The sequence below is a fragment of the Betta splendens genome, chromosome 14 (assembly GCF_900634795.4).
Source record: "Betta splendens chromosome 14, fBetSpl5.4, whole genome shotgun sequence".
In the NCBI taxonomy this organism is placed as follows: Eukaryota; Metazoa; Chordata; class Actinopteri; order Anabantiformes; family Osphronemidae; genus Betta; species Betta splendens.
The window spans coordinates 196,388-219,262 of record NC_040894.2 but is presented as its reverse complement, the minus strand read 5'-3'; the positions used below and the strand labels follow the sequence as shown (position 1 = coordinate 219,262).

General features: G+C 42.6%; 3 protein-coding genes across 11 annotated transcripts in view; 2 read left to right on the top strand and 1 right to left on the bottom strand.

Annotated features, from left to right (window-relative positions):
- The window catches only part of chm (CHM Rab escort protein), a 34,107-nt gene extending 24,124 nt beyond the window's left edge, over positions 1–9,983 (top strand). For all 6 annotated transcript variants that reach the window (XM_029174097.3, XM_029174096.3, XM_029174102.2 and 3 more), the window contains one exon: positions 9,747–9,983. In XM_029174097.3, the coding sequence (XP_029029930.1) occupies positions 9,747–9,917 (171 nt within the window). In that variant the 3' untranslated portion in view covers positions 9,918–9,983. The remainder of the gene's footprint in view (positions 1–9,746) is intronic.
- A 587-nt stretch (positions 9,984–10,570) lies between these two features.
- On the bottom strand, positions 10,571–20,085 carry LOC114869679 (arf-GAP with Rho-GAP domain, ANK repeat and PH domain-containing protein 1). 4 transcript variants are annotated; one of them, XM_029174084.3, is made up of 27 exons: positions 20,008–20,026; positions 19,715–19,851; positions 19,205–19,290; positions 18,969–19,027; positions 17,104–17,502; positions 16,651–16,749; positions 16,423–16,576; positions 15,818–15,922; positions 15,374–15,478; positions 15,202–15,262; positions 15,008–15,128; positions 14,664–14,928; positions 14,361–14,560; positions 14,184–14,269; positions 13,923–14,105; positions 13,639–13,707; positions 13,437–13,536; positions 13,300–13,356; positions 13,103–13,229; positions 12,463–12,562; positions 12,189–12,390; positions 11,992–12,037; positions 11,691–11,902; positions 11,408–11,611; positions 11,066–11,171; positions 10,795–10,936; positions 10,571–10,723 (listed from the first exon to the last, which is right to left on the bottom strand). In XM_029174084.3, the coding sequence occupies exons 3-27, from the start codon at positions 19,288–19,290 to the stop codon at positions 10,670–10,672; spliced, it is 3,342 nt and encodes a 1,113-aa protein (XP_029029917.1). In that variant the 5' UTR covers positions 19,715–19,851; positions 20,008–20,026; the 3' UTR covers positions 10,571–10,669. The 4 variants fall into 4 exon arrangements, with proteins under 4 accessions (XP_029029917.1, XP_029029916.1, XP_029029918.1 ...); XM_029174083.3 differs by having other exon boundaries at positions 19,715–20,085; XM_029174085.3 differs by having other exon boundaries at positions 16,423–16,570; positions 19,715–20,085.
- A 564-nt stretch (positions 20,086–20,649) lies between these two features.
- On the top strand, positions 20,650–22,575 carry LOC114869686 (GTPase IMAP family member 9-like). The gene is made up of 2 exons (XM_029174105.3): positions 20,650–21,026; positions 21,514–22,575. The coding sequence occupies exons 1-2, from the start codon at positions 21,002–21,004 to the stop codon at positions 22,320–22,322; spliced, it is 834 nt and encodes a 277-aa protein (XP_029029938.1). The 5' UTR covers positions 20,650–21,001; the 3' UTR covers positions 22,323–22,575.
- The last annotated feature ends 300 nt before the right edge of the window (positions 22,576–22,875 follow it).

The window sequence follows — 22,875 nt, the reverse complement described above, 5'->3', positions numbered from 1 at the left end:
ACCCCTATCTCCAGCAGAAAGCCGTCAATCTCTCCTAGAAGAAAGTTCACATTACTTTAGTGCTGCATTGAAGTGTTCCTGTGAGTGTGAGTGCATGCATTGAAATAAGTGTATAGGACATACATGTACTTACCACAGTGCAGCCTATTACTTAGGGTTGACTCACTATATATTCATGAGTTCACGTTTATGATATGTGCAGCATCACATATGATCTTGGTGATGTAAACAATGTAATGTCAGTTACAGTGACCATTAGAAAGAGTAGTCAGTGTACCTGCACATTTATCAGTTTATTTCAGATCACAGCAAGATATTATTAACTGATCATCATTTTTCAGATTAGCCTCACTGAAACGCATTAAATACCACATACCTGCAATCCTGTGAAACTCCTCTTTAATGGCTTTAAGGAGTTTGTGTCAAGGAAAGCGTTTGAGGTAGAACTTTTCTACATACAGTGGCTTTACTAATGTGCTCAGCATCTCCAATGTTATAAAGAAAAGTACAGTTTGCAAAAAAAAAAACGTAACGCAACACAAAGAATCTGTTCGGATGTAAAAGCACGGCCACGATGGGTGATGTGTTTGACGTATGGGTGAATAAGATTATTAATGTATGTATGGAGTCTCGATAAAAACGGTACCGCTAAAATAAATATGCACGGCGATATGACAGAAAATTAACTTGTGGCGTTAAAATCCTCTCGCGGCGTAAATTCAACGTCGTGTGAATTAATACAGCGTCCTCATCTACAGGATCCTCTAGAAACGGACATTTTGGTCTCTGCGCGAAGGAAACAGGTGAAATCTATGAATGAACTGAAAGATTAACGAGGTATTTAAACACTGTTCACTTAAAAAAAAAAGGGGCGGAGACCGAAGGAAATTCTGGGTTTCCCGAATAAAACCTGCTCGCGACCAGGTTAGGTTCACAGAGTAAGTTGCCATAGTAACTGACTCTGAGTTTCGATTACCTCGCTTCTTGAAACGGGCTTAAACTTACCCTGCTTTACGGGTTTAAGTAACCCCGCTTTCTGAAACCGAAAACTCTGAGTTTTCCTCATTTCGGGGTTAACAAACTCAGAGTTTCCACAAAACCACCTTCTTGAAACGGGCCCCAGGAGGTAGGTGTATGTGTGTCAAAGTCAACAATCAAGAGAAAACTTCACCAGAGTCAATACAGAGGGTTCACCACAAGATGTAAACCATTAGTGAGCCTCAAAAACAGGAAGGCCAGATTAGAGTTTGCCAAACAACATCTAAAACAGTCTTCATAGTTCTGGAACAACATCCCATGGACAGATGAGACAAAGATCAACTTGTACCAGAGTGATGGGAAAAGAAGAGTATGGAGAAGGAAAGGAACTGCTCATGATCCTAAGCATACCACCTCATCAGTGAAACATGGTGGTGGTAGTGTCATGGCGTGGGCTTGTATTGCTGCTAATGGAACTGGTTCTCTGGTATTTATTGATGACGTGACTGCTGCCAAAAGCAGCAGGAGGAATTCTGAAGTGTTTCGGGCAATATTATCTGCTCATATTCAGCCAAATGCTTTAGCACTCATTGGACAGCGCTTCACAGTGCAGATGGACAATGACCCAAAGCATACTGCAACAGCACCCAAAGACTTTCTTAAGGGAAAGAAGTGGAATGTTATGCAATAGCCAAGTCAATCACCTGACCTGAATCCTACTGAGCATGCGTTTCACTTGCTGAAGACAAAACTGAAGGGAAAAGCAGGAACTGAAGGCAGTTGCATTGGAGGCCTGGAAGAGCATCATCAGGGATGAAACCCAGCGTCTGGTGATGTGTTCTAGACTTAAAAAGTAAAAGTTTGATTTATTATTATACTGTTGCATTACTTTTGGTTCCTTAACAAGTGGGAGGCACATATGCAAACTTTCATATCAAAACTTTATGGTTTTGTTTAATTGGTTTTGTTTTATTATTATTATTATTATTATTATTATTATTATTATTATTTTATTATTATTATTATTATTTACGAGTTGGGAGCAGTCGGACTTCCCCGCAAAACCTGACAGCTGGGTGACGCTCGCTTCTGAAGTCTTTGTAGTGTCACGTTGGCGCAATGCGCGGGTTTGGCAGGACTGTTAGAGTGAGAGAGCGGAAAACAAAAGTTATTTATTTTTGAGTGGTTTGGGTTTTGATTTTCACCTTTTAAAAGGTTCATTCTTATCATTCCTTTTTTTTTTTCCTGGTTTTTGCACTGCAGTTTTTGGGCTCAACTAAACGTACCATCTATGAGCAAGTCATCATGCCTTTGTTGTTTTTGAACTTTTTTCCCACGTCTCGTCATGGCAGACAGGGCTCACTCACTACAATTATTATTATAGATTTTTGTTGTTTTATTTACACATACATCTATGTATGTATATTTTTTACATGATCACATAATATTTAATAGCCATGACATATAATATCACAACTACCATAATCATACATTAATAGTAGTGATATCAGTGAATGGCAGCAGTACTTAACTTAACCTAGTAGCTAACTTCCCAGTAGCTAGGTAACTTCCCAACGACAATATCCCATGAGTGTGGGATACTGTAGTTGAGGGAAAAAAGGCACTGGGGCCACAGAGCCAGGTTCCCAACTTCAATTCAATTCAATTCAATTCATATAGTGCCAAATCACAACAAAGTTATCTCAAGGCACTTTACAAAGTAAGGTTTAAGACCTCACACAACTAAACCCAACAAATCCCACATACAGCAAGCATTTAATTTGACAGCAACAGTGGAGAGGAAAAACTCCCTCTCTAATGAGGAAGAAACCTCCAGCAGAACCAGAGAAAGAGAGAAATTCTATCCTACATTTTACAGGCAGCCAGTGCAAAGAAGCTAATGTAGGAAAATGTGATCTCTCTTAGTCCTGTCAGCATTTTAAATAAGCTGTAGGCCTTTTAAGGAGCTGTTAGGACATCCTATGAGTAAGGAGTTACAGTAGTCCAGCCTAGAGGTAACAAATGCATGGATCAGTTTCTCTGCAACACTCTGAGAGAGGATACTTCTGATTTTAGCTATATTTCTAAGATGGAAGAAGGTGGTTCTGGGGATTTGTTTAATGTGTGATGTAAAAGAGAGATCCTGGTCAAAGATGACACCAAGCTTCCTTACAGTAGAATCTGAAGCTAATGTTATGCCATCCAGGGTGGCTATCTGACTCAATAGTGTCTCTCTCAGATTTTTAGGCCCAAAAATAAAAATTTCAGTTTTATCTGAATTTAGTTGAAGGAAGTTTTGGGACATCCAGGATTTGATGTCTTTTAAACAACCCTGAATTTTGACTAGTTGATCTGTTTCATTTGGTTCCAAGGACATATATAGCTGAGTATCATCGGCGTAACAATAAAAATTAATAGAATGCTTTCTAATAATCTCACCTAGAGGAGACATGTATAGGCTAAACAGAATTGGACCAAGCACAGAACCCTGTGGTACTCCATAGCTAATCCTTGTGCATGTGGAGAATTCCTCATTAACATGAACAAACTGGAATCTGTTCAACAAATAGGATTTAAACCATCCCAATGCTTTTCCTTTAATCCTGATTCTATGTTCTAGTGTCTGTAATAGACTGTTATGATCAATTGTATCAAATGCAGCACTAAGATCTAACAGGACAAGGTTTTTTCAATAGAGATTTGACCACAGCCACCTTTTAAGCCTGTGGTACATAGCCTAGATGTAAAGATTGGTTGATTTGATTTAATATGGACGACCTTATTGAAGGTAGAACTTCTTTGAGTAATCTGGTTGGGATTGAATCTAAAAGACAAGTGGACGACTTGGAAGAGTTAATTATTGAGGTTAACTCCATATGAGTTATGGGGAAGAAGCTGTCTAGGTAAGACAGAGGATTTGGTATATTTAAAGTTGATGGGTATAGACAGTGCTTTCTGTCGTTTGGAAGAAGTTGCTGCTGAATGTTTTTTTCTAATGATGATAATTTTATTAGTAAAGTAGTTCATAAAGTCATTGCTGCTGAGATTTAAGGGGATAGTAGACTCAACACAGCTATGACTCTTAGTCAGCCTGGCTACAGTGCTGAAAAGAAACCTGGGGTTGTTTTTGTTTTCCTTACTTAGGGAGGAATAATATGGTTTTCTAGCAGCACAAAGTACTTTTTTATATTTTATTAGACTGTCCTTCCATGCAATGCAGTTTACATTTATTTTGTTGGAACGCCACTGTCTTTCTAGTTGTCTGGTCCTGTGCTTTAGGCTGCGGATTTCTGAGTTATACCACAGAGCTAACCTCCTCTGATTCACTGTCTTCTTCTTCAGAGGAGCCACTGTGTCTAACATTGTACGTAGAGAAGCTGCAGCATCATCTAGACAGACAGTCAACCTGTTCATAAGGATTAAGGTGACTGTTCTCTGTGTATCTACAAGACATTGAGGCAAAAGATGATGGAATCATCTGCTTGAATCTGGCAACAGCGTTGTCAGATAAACCTCTGCTATAGTAGCATTTCTTTCCAGCTATTGTAAGGTCAATTATGCTAAATTCAAAAGTTAATAAGAAATGGTCAGATAACAGAGGGTTTTGGGGAAGAACTATTAAATTATCAATTTTAACCCCATACTGTGTGTCAGGACAAGATCGAGGGTATGGTTAAAACGATGAGTGGGTTCATTTACCTGCTGTGTAAAACCAATAGTGTCTATTAAGGAGTTAAAAGCAGCTGAGACAGTTGCTGTCAACATCTACATGAATGTTAAAGTCTCCCACTACAATGACTTTATCTGTGCTAAGAACTAAGTCAGATAAGAATTCAGAGAATTCAGTTAAGAACTCTGAATATGGAGCAGGAGGACGGTAAACAATACAAAACACAACTGGCTTCTGAGTTTTAGAGTCTGGGTAAGAAAGGCTCAGAGTGAGGCTCTCAAATAAGTTATAACTATGTTTAGGTTTAGGAGTAATTAATAAATCTGATTTATAAATTGCTGCTACTCCTCCACCTCTACCTGTACTTCTTGGATCATGATAGTTGATGTGACTCATTGGAGTCGACTCATTTAAAGTAACATATTCATCCTGCTGCAGCCAGGTTTCAGTGAGACAGAACAGATGTATGTGATGGTCACTTATCAAGTCATTTATTAATTTATTATTATTATTATTATTTTAGATGAGAGAGATCTGATATTTAATAAACCACACTTTATTAACTCACTGTTACTTTGTTCTGTAAAAGGAACTGTTTTGATGTTTATTAAATTCTGGTAAGTCACTCCTTTGAGTTGTTATCTTGTATAGTTTAGGTGGTCGGGCAGCAGACACAGTCTCTACGCGATAACTAAGACGAAAGTGGGTGGTAGCTGTAGAGAACATGCAGAGAGGCGTGTAAGACTGCGACTCTGCGTCCTGGGCTCCACTTTGAGTTGTCATGGAGTGGGGAGACTAAGCAACATGGTCATGTTACTAGAGAGCAGGGAGGCTCCATTCAACGTGGGATGGACGCTGTCTCTTCTAATCAGCCCAGGTTTACCCCAAAAAGTGCTCCAATTAGCCACAAAGCCCACATCGTTTGCAGGACACCACCTAGACAACCAGCGATGGAGCGCTGACAGCCGGCTATACATGTCATCGCTGGTCACATTGGGGAGGGGTCTAGAGAAAACTACGGAGTCCGACATTGTTATGGCGAATGAACACACCGACTCAATGTTAGTTTTAGTGACTGGTGGGGGACTGGTAGTGTCATGTATTTTCTTTTCTTCAACCACGGCAGAGATTTCACACGGACTCAACTTTGAAGTTTAAATCAATAGCATACAGATTTATTATATATGACAAATTAAAACAATCTGATAATGATTACAAAAGAGTAATAGCAAGAGAGGCAGAGACCCAATTCACCTGCTTGTTCTTCTGCAGAGAGAACAGAGAGGTCGGAAAAGGTCAGCTGTGTGCTTCCAGCGGACCCTCTCTGAAAACCCCAGCCTGTGAAGGCCTGCTTTTAACCACCACCTAAAATCTTTCCACATGTCCAAATAAGGACATGTAGATGTTTTTCTCGGCTACTCGGAAAGTCCTGGCGCTGGGCCGTGTTATCTGTCCAGCTCCCGTATCCATCTGGCCCACCATCAACCTCCTAGCTCCTTTCCCAGGTCGGCGTGACATTTTGAATGTTTCCTTAAGAACAGCTCGAATAAACATAGTTAGGCAACACCAGATTCTGCGAACCCAGTTTAAGCAAACTCTTTAACCCCAGTCACTGAGGACACACAAACCCATCTACTCTCTGTATTTATCTCATAAGCAATGATCAAATTTACTACAGTAGCAGCTAAGCTAGGAGGCTCCACCACGGCTAAAGGGACCTGGCTAGTTGGCCTGTTTTCTAAGGTGTGAAGCCGAGAGCGTACACCTATTACAGATACCATTACCATAACTAAAGGAGGCAGAGGATAAGCTAAACATAAGACACACCAAGCACCGAACAGAGCGAGAGGGAGAGGAAAAGGGGGAAGCCATACCAGGAAAGTAAGCTAGGAGCTACGCTAGTGGAGAAAACACTTAGATAACAGTGAAAATTAGCAGGATGTTTAATGAAAGTAAAGGATTCTTGAGTGCTACAAGCTTGTTTTGCAACTTTTAGCAGTCGCTACCAGATAAAAAAAACGATAATATGTAGAAAAGAGTGGAGAGTAACGCCGTACACACACAGCGGCAGCAAACCTCAGTAACCGGAAGTGACGCAATACGCTTACCGTCAGTCAGCCAATCCCCAATCGCAGTCAGCCACCATGTTTAGTTTCAGCCTTACTTTTTTCTGCTTTTTTCTGAAACATGCAAGCAAGCTCCAGGCTACGGTACTACCACCCAGGTACCACGGTACTACTACCCAGGCCATCACGAGCAGTGCAGCCAGGACCACCCTCCCTCCTTTGTCACAACTCTTTTCTCAAGCATGCTCATACTCACCTCGTGTAGTCTTCCACTCAAACCAATATACATACTGTGCAGCTGTGCAGGGAGCCCCAACTCAACCCAACCCAGGTTGCGGCCCAAGAGTACCGCAACCTGGGTAGCCCCTAACACCACCCAACCCCCACTGCCGCCCTCTGGCCACAGGCCCCTGTAGCAACCAGAGGGTGTTGGAAGGGAACCCCTTCCAAGCACAGGCAGCCCCCCCAGAGGAACCCCCCCGGACACAAGGTGCCCAGTTCTCCATCACCGGGTATGTCTGCACACTGGCAGGGAGGCCCTCCTTGGTTCCCTGACTCCAGACAAACGCCAACCCACCAAATGACTGGGGAGCGGAGTAAACAAGTTTGAAGATAGAGGGGATGCCTGTGGTGTCACTCGTTTAAATACCCCTGGCCAGTGGTCACTTTGGGGAAGGAGGATAAATCTCCCCAGTGTAGGAGAGTGTTTCACCTCTGCGGCTTGGGTATCAAACTATTTGATTTGGTTTAATCCCAAATTTAGGATAACTAAGCTCTTCTCTTTTAATCAAGCTCAAAGTTCAATACCCATAACGATCACCTTTCACACTTAAATGAGCAGAGAAATCAGAATAGATAAACAAATAAAAAAATTAATGCCGAGATTATTAGGGCTTTATACGTGGTCCTTTGAAACGCTGTAACAAAGGAAATGTTATTCCATGATGAATGGCACTGTTTAACACAAAGTAAGCAATAAAAACATACTCAACTACTAATTGCAAGCAACATTCAAATATAAATGACTTAATGATTTGGCGCTAAATAAATAAAATTGAGTTGAATTAATCCAAAGATTACTAAAATGCAACACAATAATGAGGTTACATACAGTAATTTACCTGGTGGGCAACATATATGTATGGTGAACAGATTAAAAGAAGAATCTTTAATTCAACTTTGCTGTGGAGGATGTTGTGCATTTACGTGGCAAATCTGTAAATTAAAAGAAAACTTCACCGATTTTCAATAAGGGTTGACCAAAATGACCTTGGGTAATATTTAAGAATGAAGAGACACTCTGATTGCTCCATATTTTCTATGCTGAGTAATGATCATTTATTCCCCCGGTAAGACGCCTTGGCCGATGGTTTGCCGTGGGCTCCTAGTGCTTCCTGGTTTCTTCTGTACCTGCCCTAGCAGTGGTCAGACTGAGAGGGGGCGGGGCCAGCCAGCTGGAGCGCAGCTGCTCAGTCTCCCTGTGCTTTTCTTGCTTACACCTACAGCATTAATATTCAATGGCCGGATGACCTGCTCTGGATTAAGACAGCAAGTTCTACAGTGTTAGAACACAGTGTCACAGCCGAAAGGCGAGGTAGTCGACAGCAGGGAGATCCAACCACAAGGCAGCTTACAGGAGCTGTGTGCAGTAGACAGCTGGTGGTCTGCACCACACGCCAAGGGAACAACTGAATATTCCTGTGCTGAATTTCACCGCTGCTGATTTAGTTCGGATGAAGTTGAAAATTCTACTGCTGACGACACACCATCAGTTTTGGGCTACATGTGGACAGAGGAGCATCATGATACGGAGAAGAAACTGGAAAAACAGCCAGGACAGAACAGTCGAATGAGCACAGAGTAAGCAATATATTTGACTGTTTATTGTTTTAGCTTGTGTTGTGAAGTTTTAGTACAATTACAAGATGCTTGTGTGTTTTAGACGGTCAGGAGTAACGTTACCTTAAGTTGCTAACGCTAGCTTGTGTATTAGCTCTGAGTGGCTAATTCCACTGATTCATCTTGGATGAAGTTGGGAATTCTACCATTGACGAAGGAATGTGTGTTATGGATCATTAGTTTTCCTTTTTAATTAATTTCATCCTTTTCAGGTAATATTGGCTGGTCGCATATCGTCACAGCGACTTCATGAAGGGATAACCATTTTTCCGTCTTGTTTTTCCAACCACTAACAGATAAAGAAAAGAAGAGGGTTTTGGCTAAATTAAGAATCTGTGGCTTTCTAACAACTGTCTTTGATTCAAAATAAAAAGCTGCTGAACAAAAAACGATGTCTTTATTCAAACACACTTATTTATATAATATAACCGTTTTTTTTAAAATGTAAAGCAATGTGTGAGTGTTTGTCAGATTCAGTTGTGCTTCTCAGCACAGAGACATGATGCATCTCTGCTGTGGGTGCCGGTTCCTCACGGGCATCCTCGTCCTCTTCCATACTGTAACTTGTTGGTGCTGTACTCTACCTTATATAACTGACCACGAATATCAGACTATGCGGGCTGAAATACTTGTCCTCCTCTAAATAATGTACAGCTGGACCTCCGGCCATTGAACATTAGTGCTGTAAGTGTATGCGAGGAAAACAATATTGGACTGAGCATTTGGGCTCCAGCAGGCTGGCTCCGCTCGCCTTTCAGCCCGACTGTTGCAGGTACAGACGAAACCACAAGCACTAGTTGTAGTCTGTGAGCCCATAGCAAGTAATACACAAGACTGTGTTGGAGGAGGAATACCATGTCCCTTCATGCTTAAATACTACGCAACATTGTTTTGTTCAACCCTCATTGAAAATCAGTAAAGTTTCCTTTAGGAATTACACGTCACACAGAAACCAATCTCTCCAAGAAACAGCATTTTATACACAGAATACAATGGCATTGGCCTCATGACAGTTGAACGTTCTTGTGCAAATGAAAAGTTTTCTCTTCTTATTAGTTCACATTCCAGGTTTACGATCCAGATCTTCTGGGGTAGTTTTAGTTAATTTCATTTGATAAATACTTTCTCATCAGGCTGAGCTGATCTTCCAGAAGATTCTCCCTGAGGAGGATTTCTGTCCTCCAGCACCAAACCCAGAAGATATCATCTATGATGGGGAGAACCCCTCAACACCTGCGGGAGAGGAGGATGAGGATGGAGCAGGAGAAGAGGGGAAACGGGAGCAGAGCCAAACCCAAGAATGACAAACTAAACATTTGTTGTTTTATTTAAATTCTGTAAACAGACCATTAAATATTGAGATAATTGTACTTCTGTGTCCAACTCCATTAATCCCCCCTAATACTTGACTCACTGAGTTTGTTAAATCCTGAAGACTCCACCTCAAAACTAGTATGGTATAATGAAGAAAATTAAACCAGTCAGAATATTAACAGCTTGAAAGATTATGACTAACTGCTTGTTCATGTTTTTCTCTGTGCTACCTGTTGTTTTAATGTTGTACAGCAAGGTCTATCTTGGTGCTTCAGGACTGTTGTCCGGCTGCTTTACTTGCTGTGGTCACAGCTATTTAGCTGGATCAGCTGGTGTCCGCTGACTCATCCAGCAACATCTGATCAATGTAGTCATTAGCAGGACAGTCAGACATTGTCATCATTGATCTGAAGTGGTAACAAGACTCCACCCACCCCTCCACCTGTCCTGCTCCGATGCCACTTTACACCTTTTTATGCAGGTAATTTTATTGTACAAAACAAAGACAGAGTTCAGCTGCGATTTAGACAATGCAGAGAAAACCGTGCAATATGTTTTTAAGGAAAATTGTTAAATTTCAGTAAAAAAGCATCAAATGCAGAAGACGAAAAATTAAATTGAAAATAAGTAAACTGAAACACCCTGTTGTCAAACATGAGTTTAATGAAAAAACTGAACATTAAACTCACAGTTTTATCAGAGGAAAAAGTTTGTTATATCAAATACAACAATGGCCACATCATCACAGCGCAGTGACCTGCTCTTCTTCCTCAGCTTGCACCTCTTTGCCTGGAGTCTGTGAAAGAGACACTTTGAGCTACACACACAATCAGACCCGTGACTAGCACATGAATACAGGCCATTTACCAGGAAGAGCAGCATGTGGTGGATGATTAATTCTCTGTTGAGTCTAAGCAGGTCCTGGTTCACTGTCTGGAACAGAGTCGGAACCAGAACCACAGCCAGGTTGTGGGCTGACATCTTGTTGACTTGAGAGTACACCTGGACCCTGGGGGGACAGGAGGGGTCTGATCAAACCAGCTGTAGTTAGCGAGAGCAGCAATGGGGGGACAAATTCCAAAAGCTTTTGCTGTAGTTTTATGGCGTATTATTATTAGTGTGTGTGCGCGTGTATTACGTGTAGAAGTGTCCAAATAGAGCACTCAGGGTTGCTCGGTTGTCATCAGGTAGTTGCTGTAGTAACTGCCTGTAAGCTTTAAACCTTGACCGTTCATCTGATATCGCTGAGAGACAACAAGTATTTGTTAGTTTAGGTGGAATACCACTACTACTACCACTACCACTACTACTACTACTGGCACATAAGCCAGGACACGAGTACTGGATGGCTTACTCCTGTGAACCTGCAGTATTCGATCCTTCATTCCAAGAATTAAAAGCATATCACTCCAAATTATAACTCTTGGTGGCATTACAAGCAGTATTATAGCAGTACTACAGTACGAGCAGCAGTCCTGACCTGCAGCCTGCAGCCACTGCTGCTCATTGGGAATCAGTCTCGCCTGCCGTCGGACATATTGTTTCAGGGCAGAGCAAGCGTCTAACACTCCCTGTTCGTCAGACTCCAGAGGGGCTTTGTCTGGTGATGTCATCAGCCCCTCCACTATTCTGTTGACTTTGGTAGTGAGGCCACAGCGACGGTAAATACCCTCCACTTGCAGACCTGAGGGGGAGAAAACATGTTCATTCTACAGCAGCTCGGACCCAGAATCCAGAGGTTCCATACACACGATTGTTCTGACCATGGGATGTGATATGGGAGATGCAGTGTTCGATGGCCGGTGGAACCGAACCTCTGGATCCCAGATCAAACACTGGGTACAGAGGGTGATGAGACGGATGAAGAACAATTGGAGGACGCTGTGGAGCCGAGATCTGATTGGTCAGCGCTCCTCGAAGGTGCTGGTACCAGGACTGACAACTGTGTTCCTCCTCAAATCGCACAGACACGCTCCTAGAAGGACAAAGGAAGCCGAGCTGTGATGAGGTCAACAATCAGGAACAGTTTAGCTCTTTACTCATTTGTGGCAGCAAGTTACATACCTGTCTCCAGTTACCATGGTAATGAGGTTTTCAGATGAATCCATCTCTGAAAGGCAAAGTGATTTCAGTTCATGTGAACATCCCAGTTTAATGTGCTGGTTTGAGGTTTAAGCTGAAGGGCCCAGTCATCAGGATATACTGTAGTTAGCTGTCAACCTGGACTGGACACGTTCAGCTGTTCGATGGCCTGTTGTTACCATGGTAAGTGAGCTGGCCCAGGTCCACCCTCAGGTTTTGCTGGGACTGTCTTTGTACAGGGTGAACACTGATTCCATCTTGCCACAGCAACAACCAGGCGTCTGAGCGACTCGAGTCTCCGGCCACGTCGACCAAACACACTTTACTGACAGCAAAGGCCCCAACCACCTCTGGGTAAGATACGCCCTCTGGGAGGATCACCTGGAAACCAGCACACAGGTAATACCCGTAAACCTAGAATCAGATCCAGTTGATGCTGTTCTCTGTGGTTACCTTCAGGATGTGGACCAAGTGGCTCAAGAGACCATCTTTGTCATCAGCTGCACAAATCAACTGATCGCTCAGTGTCACCATCTCAAATTGGGGAGTTGCCCTGAAACCGTTAGTAGAAATGAGCATCTCTGCTTGAATAGTTCTGTTGAACCTTCAGGTCATGGTACAATTTGTGAACAGTGTCCCAGCAACAGCAAAGTTTTGATTGTGATAAATTGAAGCAGGAAGAAGGAGGTGTCTTCCCCGTCCACAGTTCGGTCGCTGACAGCTAACACTCTGCTGCACCGGTAGCAGTCAGTGTGTTTTATTTATAGAGCCAACACTAAAAATGTGTTAAATAAAAGAACACAACCAAACTATTAAAGTAGACAAAAAGTTTCTCTTTCTATGAATAAAAAACTCCACCAAAATACTTTCACATTTACATTTTTTTGTCTGTATTTCTGTCGTCCAGTTTTCATTTTCATGTTTGTTGGTGTTTTAAATTTTTAAAACAAAGTTGTTTTTTTAAAACAAAGTAAATTTTTTATTTTAGAATTTTAGAATACTATAATTTTATTACCTAGATTTGACTTTTCTCGTAGGTGGGTTGTGTTTTTATTTTATCCAAGTTTGTAGTATTTTTTTCATATTTCTTTACCCGTCTTTGAGGAAGACTGACAGAACTTCTCTGAGGTCGAGGACGTCGCATGCTGCAGAATCGTTTTCGAGAGAGAAGAGGAATCGATCATCCTCCAGTTTACCATGAAGCTTCTCGTCTTCCTTACCTGGATGAACACACACGGTTTTTATGAGTCGTGTTGGTGATCTACATGTGTTGTCTGATTAAATACCCACCTGGGGGGGTGGAGTCAGGTCTCTTATTTGCTGCCTGGTGCAGGTGTCGTGGGACCTCTGGAGTACATAAACAAATCTCACATCATATACAGATATGTTGTATTGTGTTTTTCACTGTGTCTGCTGGTGAATGTTACCTAAGTATTGGTTCAGGCGAAGCAGCTCTGTCTGCAGAGCCTGACCCGCCCTCTCAGCCAGAAGGATGGGGGCAGGGCTTTGAGGGTCCGACTGACACACCTGCACACAGGAAGTAATGAACTAGTAGTTTGATGAGCCTTTTGATAATGAACTGCACATTCACACATCTTATCAATATATTTGTGTCTAATCTGTTCAGACCTTTGCTCCTGAGCAGATCAAAGACATGGTTTCCTCAATGTCGTCGGTGCAGATGACCTCACGCAGCCTCTGAAAGATACACACAACTGCCCCAGTGATGCTTTGTCATCTAACACCGACACATTTAAAAATACTAAACAACTTATCTTTACATAGATAACTCGTGTTTTTTTAAACGACATATTGTTCTTTGAGTTGCAGGAATGAGATCATGGAGCTGTAGAGTGTGGACATAGTCTGTGTGTCCGTGTATCGACTAGAAAATGAACTCAACTGAGTCAGACCTCATCCATGAGCGACTCGTAGGATGTCAGGGGGTGGACTCGTCTGTAGCGGCCCATACTGTATTTATCCTGGATGAACTTTGACCTCTTCTCATCAGGTGACTCTGGGCGCAACTGCTCTGTCGCTGGCACAACTGGAGCCCACACTTGATTGGCCAACCGGTTGCCATAAGCAACAAAGAGCTGGGAGAAGATTAAAGGGTTAAAGCTCAGAGACCAAAAACTACAACCCCTCACCTGTTCCATTGGGTTCAGTTTCACCTGTATAAGAGGTTCGCTCCAGATCTTGTTGTCCATTTTCAGACTGCGAACCTTTGACAGTTTGCTGCTGAGACCTCGATGCTGACCTGAGAACATCATTACCGTTGTCACCACAAGGTAACAGAGAAATCGCTAAAACTTAACTCAAGATAGCATTAGCTTCGATTAGCTTCATACCTGCACAGGCCTGACAAATGACCAGCAGTAGGTTGGCAGACGCCCACTCCGGGTTGGCTGCTCCACAGTCACCACACACCTTGTTGGCGGGGTTTTCCCACAGACGCAGAGCTACCTGACTGGAGGACAGGGCACTGCGAATACATGAGGACAGAGTGTCCAACCAGATCGACAGATCCTTTGATGAATCGACAGACAGGCTGCAGGCAAGGGAAGAGAAAAGAACAATAAAGCAATCTTTGTCTTAACTAACATAAAGTCAGTCAACTACCACACTCTAGGACACAAAGACCAAGGTTTTACTTGAAGGGCCTGAACGGTGTGATGAGGGTGAACGAGTGCTTCCCCAAAGGTTTGACAGTAGCTACGTTTAGTGGGACTAAGAAGGAGGCAATGCCCAGCTGGAAGCTGTCTTTGTTCGGGTAGACCCAGAGATCATGACCCCAGACAGCAGCATAGCAGCGGCTCCGAGTGTCCTTCATTGTGACTTGTCCATGGAGTAGTGGTGGAGACGGAACTGGCTGCCCTCGAGACGTCAGCAGAGACATGATCCAACCTTCATGCACCTCTGAGATGACAAAACAAGAGAGAGATGGGAGGGGCTGGAACAGGGAGGGTCCAGCAGCTGCAGATGTGAGCTTTCTTACCATCGCTATGAGCCATGAAGTCATAATGTTTCTTTCTGAAGTAAACAGAGAATCTTCTTCTGTCCTGTTTTTTCACATTGGTGATACTGGAGACATGAAACAGCACCTCGCTGTACTGGTCCTGATGACCAAAACAAACCCCCTTTTCACTGTGCATCCGACAGACAGATGCAGGACGTGATTTGTCTACCTACTGTGCGTTTCTTCCACAGTGACATCAGCTGTCCATCAAATGTTGCCCATAAAACGTTGTGTCTGTCAAGAGAAAACATGACGACTGTCTCAAAGTGAGTTCTGAGCAGCCTCTGACTGACCAAGTAGATCTGCATTGCTATGTTTCTTAGAATGTTTGACTTCTTCCAGTACCTGAACCCCTTCCAGATATCCAGCCAGCTGGAGCGAATCACAGCGCTCTGTGGACCCAACCCCCCGCTGCCCCCTTTCTTTCTCGACACTCGGATGGTGGCGGCTCTGCCAGACAAAAACGTTAAACAAATCAGAACCACACAATGACTGCTTCATCAGCGATGACATCACTCAACACAATGGTTTTGTAGAAACAGATTAGTTGACGAAAGCAATAACTTGTTGTTTCATACAAACTAGAATAAAAACATGTATGTTTTAGTTCATAAATATGTGAACAGTAACAGTAAAGGTAAGTCACAATTTCTTCTCTTGGCTCACATTTCCCTTCTCTGCTGCTTCTGTCATATTTTAGATTTTTATGTCAAACTGTAGGAACCAGCATTAGATTTGGGTGTGGCATGTTGGCATATAAGCAGCGTGTGACCTTGGCTGTACATTTACCTAGGGATCTTCTGTCTGGTGAACTTTCCTGCCTGGCCAGTGGGAGGAGGGGGGGGTGGGGCTGGACGAGATGGAACAATGCGCCCTGAAGAATTTGCTGAGATGCTACAAAACCAACATGAAAAACAAATTGTAAAAGCTTCAGAACAGGATGAAAGTCAGACTGGTTCCTGGTTGCTTTAATGCCCATGGCTGCGACACTGGCTCCACTGAGCAGTAGCAGCTCCACCGTGGTCACATCTCCTTCCACTGGGCTCTGGGGTCCTCTAGCCACAGAGGGTAGAGCTCGGTCCCATGGACCCAATCTATTTTGTTATTTATCATACAGTAGTCCCTGATCAAGTCCAGCTGTCCCTGAACAGCAACAGGTAAACAGAACCTCCATTGACACTTTGTCTGTTGCATTCATCATCATCATCAGTCACTTCCTGAAGTCGTGACGCTAAATAAGAGCTTAAATGTGCCAGAGCAGGTAAGTCAAGACCTCTGCTTTGAGGAACATTGTGAACAGAGATTACCTCAGACTGACTCCCAGATTTTGACTCAAACTATGATCCGTTAGATATGACAGTAGTGGTTGTATTCTTGACCTGCTGTCTTCATACCTGTCTTTTTCCATTAGCCCATTAATCCCAGAGGGGGCGGGATCTTCCTCCTCATTGGATGATTCTGTTTCAGCTTCTTCTGGACTTGTCCAACAAGCCAACACAGTGACATATGGTCTTTCCTCCACTATGGTTTGGGAACTTAAAACTGAAATTAGGACAGAGTAGGATTTAGACCAATGGAAGGATGAAGACCAAGACCTGGACTGAAACAATAGAGGTTTATACCTTCCTTTGTGGGTCCAGTTTCTCCATCTCCTGTAGGTAACAAAACTCTTGTGTTTCGGTCTAAAGATGACATAACCAGCTGTGACAACGCCCCAACATCTGAACAGATGTTGAAGACAGAGGCATGTGTTGAGCAGCCAGTCAGGAGTGAATCTGATTTGTGCCCTGGTCTGGCTACTGTAAATTAACTTGTTACGTGGAGCTTCTACATACTGAATGTACTGTCCAACATTTAATTGTCACATCTGGACTAGTCTTTACACTCCTCAGTGCTGAACATGTTGTTGTTCTTTTGGGCTCCAATTTAGGCTCAAGTTAAACATTTAATCTGCTTCTTTCTGATAACCTTAGATTAAACACATTTATTTGCCTTTTAAATTCACTGAAATCAATGACATCACACAGCCAGGAAACATCTTGTGACAGATGGATGATTTGCTCACAATCACATACCTGTTTCTCTAGCAGGTCCACACCTGGGAGGGAAAGGGTGGTATGGAGGTGATGGAGCTGTGCTAACAGCAGGGTCGGCCACGCTGCCAACAGTTCCCCAGAAACTTGGTATGTTACCTAATGAGCTAACAATGCTATCCAAGCTAGGAGTGCCTGGTGCAGGTGTGTTTGAATTAGCCACCATGCTAGCAGCTCCTGCTAAGCTAGGGATGTGGGTTGCAATGTTGTTGGCCATGACGTCTATCGAGGAGGGGGCTGCAGGGGCTGAAGGAGTGTGAACGGGAGCAGAACCTCCAATGGCGGCAGCGATTTCAGCCAATGTCGGGATGTTGATGGAAATGGTGTCAGCAACGCCTTCCAGAGTTGGATATGTGGCACCACCATGTGGAGGGTCTTCATCTGAGGGAGGGGTCATAGTGACACTATCAGTGGAGTAAGGCTTTCAGAGATTCACTAACGCAGCAGTTCAAACACCACCTTTACACATGATACAGGTTCTTTCTCCTCTGGGGCTACTGGACCAGCTGAGGTTCCTGAAGAGGTTTCTCTGCTCCTGTGGTCTCTGTAATAACAGCTGCTTGGTGCTCAGTGGACAGTAGGATGTAAAAGACCAGCCTTGGTTCTGTGTTGACACAAACCTTAAAAGGAAAACTTCACAGGGTTTCCATGGGAGTTGACCAAAACCATGGCAGGTAGTATTTAAGAATAAAGAGAAACTGACATTCTTCCATATTTTCTATCCATAGAAATAATCATTTATTCCTCTGGAAAAGTCCCCAGGGATATCTTAGGGGATTGTTTGCCGTGTGCCCACAGACTACAGAGGACTACTACTACTACTACTACTAGTAGTAGTGCTTCCTGGTTTTCTTTGTACCTGCTCCAGCAACGGTCCAGCTAAAAGGGGGGCGGAGCCAGCTTGCTGTAGTGCAAATGCTCTGCCTGCCAATGTTTTTGTTGTTTTAATCTGATATTCGTGGTTACTTGTATGGGCCAGAATCCAGCACAGACGAGATATACCACATAGAGGAGTACGAAGTTGCCCCAATGAACCGGAAACCGTAATCCGACAGTCCGCAGCAGTGAGCCAAGAACCGGCATCTAGCAGACGCATCCGACCGTTTACTCTTAGCTTGTGCTATGAAGTCTGAATAAAGTTACAAGCTGCTGCTTGTTGTGTTCTGGGCTGTCAGGAGTAGAGTTATCTTACGTTGCTAATGTTAGCTTGTGTATTAGTTTATCGTGCAGCAAGTCTAATCCTAAATTAATTCTGCCTCATGTTGCAGGCAATATCAGTCGGCCGCGTATGGTCACAGAGACTCTTGGGAGGGAAACCGTTGCCCTTTTCCCTGTTTTCTCTGGACACAGATTATCAATGTTAAATGTTGTTGCACATTTTTACTAATAAAATGTAAAATTTTTATAACAACTTGCTTTTTAGTAAAGTATCCCTTTAAACTAAATGTAGCCAATGTAAACATGCAACACTGACTGACAAAGTGTGATTAGATCAGCAGAGACTACCTGTTTTATATAATCACCTGTTTCTCAGGAGAAGTCCTGACACGCTGCAACATACCGGTTCAACTGCTTACAGTGAAAACACAGGACTAATACCTAATACCTCATACGCTCAGACCCGGGTTTTAAATTTGGACCCAGTAACAATTGTGTTGACTATAATTTCTTGTGATGACCCACATTTTAACACTGGAGCCACCAGCTAAAGACTACTGTACATTCAGTTGGTTTCAAGTCTTTTCTAGTAACTGGATGACATCATCAGTAGATGAACTAACTCGATTTTAGCTGCTTGTTTATGTGCTACCGTAACATTGTTACTTGTTGTTTACTATGTGTGTTACCTGTGCTCAGGTGATCTCCATTTGAAGCATTTGAATGTAGGCTTCCACTTATCACGCCTCTGAAACACAAAGATAAAACATTTTTTGCCATTTTCATTCTATGTCCAGTATCTTCAAATGTGGGTTTGGGTAAAAGACTGTTTCTATATGTTCAGTTTGGTTTCCAAGAAACAAACCCTGAAGGAACCAATTGGACTGTAGATTTGTTTGTTCTGTAGATTTAAAGATCCTCAGACCTGTCCAAAGACAAGACAGAGCTCCGACTATCCCTCATGTAACGAGCTCGAGGCTTCGGGACCGGAGGAGGTGGTGGAGCAGACATCTGAAAGACAGAAGGAGACATTCATTGAATCAGCATCACTGACTCCTGGCAACCAAGTATCACAAATCCCCGGACTGAAAAGTTTGAAAAGAAACTGAATGCAGGCAAATGCTTGAGAGTAGACAGTCACATTAGAGAACAATGAATAAACCCACTAAACCAGTGCGTAAAGAAAATATCAGTAAACCAGTGCAGTGAGGTCACAAGTACAATATAAACAGCCTCGTAACGGTGTATTGTAGTATGATAGCAGCTGATCTTAAAGTTTGTGTCTAAAACTTTAGGAGGAAAAATACTACAAATACACTCACTGTAGTTTTCTCTACTATAAACCCCACATATAAGGAATCATTTACATAATAAGCAAGGCCCCAACCAAAGCTAAAACCTAAATGTACTGTAGGGAGGAAAAGAAAAGTCCTACCTGACCGGGTGTCTGCCACTGGGCCGGGTCCAGGACACGATGAAAACAGTAGATTCAGACTCAGACGTAGGTGATGACCAGAAGCAAGCTTGGGCTCAGCTCCTTCGTTACAGTGAAGGTCTGCGGGGCTGGGTCAACTGCTCAGGTGAGACGATGATAAAACACCTTTCTATTCACGCGTTGAACCTCATACTTCCTCGTACTTCCTGCTCTCATAAATTCCTCCCTGTTAAATCTGTGTGTGTGTGTGTGTGCGTGCGTGCGTGCGTGTGTGCGTGGATTCTGAAACGAACCAGAATCTGATCCAGTGTCCGAAACAGAGCCTGTTTATTAAGGAAATGTCCAGAGCAGTTTTAACTGTGTTTTGCGTTTTACAGTAAACGTCACTGGCCCAAGTGCTACAGGAATGTGGGTGTGTCTTAGAGTGACGTCAGATGTTTTAAAGCTTGTTTGATATTAAATATTTACCAGTAGTTTGTTCCTGTTGTGAATAGGTGGTCTCTCTGTGAATTTCTCATTTTTCTTCTTCTTTACCTTTGGATGAAAATGGTTAAAGTTTCTACATAAAACCTGATTTAAGAGAATTTGTGAGGTGTGTTGTTGCTGCAACAGGACATTGTGTGCGTTTATGTGCCAATCAGGTTAGACCTGAATGTTCTGCAGAGGCAGAACACTCTAGTTAGTTTAATTTCCATAGCTCTAATTTACAAAAGTGTTATGTCAAAGCACTTTAGTAGGTTTAAGACTAAACCCATCAGATGCTTCATAGAGCAGACCTTTAACTGTCGCCACATACAATTATATTCACATGTATAATAGTAATTTAGTTTAAATAAATTGACAGTAACAGTGGAGGAAATACTTCCTCTAACAAGGAAGAAACAGAAAAAGAAAAAAAATACTTTTAAATATTCTGTTTGTTGGGAGCCAGGAAATGGCTGGACTGCAGAGAAAAGGTGGATCCCTGACAGAAGGATTTTCTTTGTCAGTACACAGCCAGAACTGGGTCATGTCTGTCCAGCAGGACCACTGCATGGGCCAGTTTCAAGTGTTTACCTCAGTGTATCCAGTGAGGGTGTTTAACTGGTTTAACGTGTCAGTTTGTATATGTCCACACCCACCTTTTCAGCAGTCCTGCTTCCAGCGTCATGGTACCAGACTAACCAGATTAAAACCTCGCCTGCTAGAGGACTTGTTGCTTCCATCTCAGAACAACTGAACATTTTTGGAGCAGAAGGAGTGAAATGAATCAGTAACGGGACCTTACCTGTGACCACACTGTCCATCATGGCCAAAAGCCCACCTACGACTGGTGAGTCCACCTCCAGTGCTCAGTCAGTAAATGGCAGCTTTAGTTCAGTTCAGAGACTTGTTGGTGTTAAATTTGTTGTGAACACACAAGTTTCTTCAGGAGTTTTTACTTGACCGTAATGTTGAGGAGGATCCTGTTCTGCTTGTTTGGCTGCAGGTCTTTTATGATTTTAAACAAGAGTCTCAGGCAACAAACTAACAAAGGTGCTTGACGCTGTTGTTCAGTTTACTTTTTCTCTCTTTACCAGAGAACTACGTTAAAATTCCACATCTTCTAGATTCATATTAGAACCTGTTTCAGTTCATTTCTACATAAATACTCCCTAAAAACAACATCCTGATCACATTCCTACTTAGAAGCTGCTAAGTTCAGCTACAGGTGGATCTGAGTCCAGTGAGCGACTTTGGCTTTGGTTTGTACGGTACCTGCTGAGGCTGAGGAAACATATGCTACTCATTTAAAGGTCTTTTGTGGATTTCTCCACCAGGTGCAGAGAAAGCAGAGCTCAGGATTGTTCTGGTTGGGAAAATTGGATCTGGGAAAAGTGCATCAGCCAACACTATCTTAGGAAAAAAAACGTTCAAGTCTATGATGAGCACGTTCTCACTAACAACTGAGTGTCAGAAGGAAACAGCTGAGTTTGAGGGTCTCATGCTGGCTGTGGTCGATACTCCAGGTCTGTTTGACACAAGTAAAACCCAAGATGAGGTGAAGAGAGAGGTCACAAGATCCATCTCGTTGTCTGCTCCTGGCCCTCATGTCTTCCTGGTGGTTCTGTTGCCATTCAGATTCACTAAAGAGGAACATGAGACTGTGGAACTGATTCAGGAGATCTTTGAAGATGCCGGATTGTACATGCTGGTCCTATTCACTCATGGAGATGATTTAGAAGAAGAAGAAGTTGACATAGAAGAAATAATTAGTGGAAATCCAGCTCTCAGTGACTTCATCAGCCAATGCAATGGAGGATTTCATGTTTTTAACAACAGAAAGCAAGATCCAGCTCAGGTCAGAGACCTGTTGGAGAAGATCAGCAGAATGGTGAAGAAGAATGGAGGAAGCTGCTACAGCAACAAGATATTTGAAAAGGCAGAGGAAGCTATAAAAGCAGAAGTGACCCGCCTGCAGAGAGAAAACCCAAACATAGAACCAGATGAAGCAAGAAAACAGGCGGAGACACGCAACTCCTTCACAGAAATGGAGCCTGAAGATCTGATGGCTGCACTGGAAGATGAAGATGTGGTCACATGTGAAGATGTAAGGACACTGGGAAGGAAGAAGTGCGTCATCCTATGACAAACTCTTCATTTGTTTGTCAGCATGTTTCATCCTAAAGGGACTAAATATAACCAATAGGGTGAGTAACAGAAGGCACAGACCAAAACAAAGCTCACTGACCATATTGTAATACAAATAAAAATAATTCACCAGACAAGAAACAGAAAAACCTCATTTATCACCTTCACCATTCACATTCATTTATCTAGTGACCTTCTCTACTGACACACCACTGTTTTCATAAATATGTAAATAAAATCATTGTCCATGGTCTGTTTTCTTAGTTTCATATAAAATACACACAGTTGATATGTTGAGTAGTTATTTATATTTCAGTAGCCCATGTCGTTAGGTTCTATTAATCTGAGGCTTTAAAAACAACACAGAATGGACACGGTCAGTAAGAAAAGAAAAGAAAAGAAAAGAAAAGAAAAGAAAGAAAGATTCTTTTATTGTCATTCCACTCAGTATATATGTGGCTGCTAACAGTGCAGAATAGTAATAAAAGTTATACGTTATAAGTTATAAGTTATTGATAAGTTGTACTTTAAAAAGATACAGACAAAAAAGA

Excerpts from the sequence above, each read along its gene's own strand:
- LOC114869679 (XM_029174083.3), bottom strand. The coding sequence starts at position 19,290 with ATGTCTGCTCCACCACCTCCTCCGGTCCCGAAGCCTCGAGCTCGTTAC. Across the intron at positions 16,577-16,650 it reads AACTGGACCCACAAAGGAAG|TTTCAGTTTTAAGTTCCCAA; the intron begins GTATAAACCTCT and ends ACTCTGTCCTAA. Across the intron at positions 13,708-13,922 it reads ACGAGTCGCTCATGGATGAG|AGGCTGCGTGAGGTCATCTG; the intron begins GTCTGACTCAGT and ends TGTATCTTTCAG.
- LOC114869686 (XM_029174105.3), top strand. The coding sequence starts at position 21,002 with ATGGCCAAAAGCCCACCTACGACTG. Across the intron at positions 21,027-21,513 it reads CAAAAGCCCACCTACGACTG|GTGCAGAGAAAGCAGAGCTC; the intron begins GTGAGTCCACCT and ends TTTCTCCACCAG.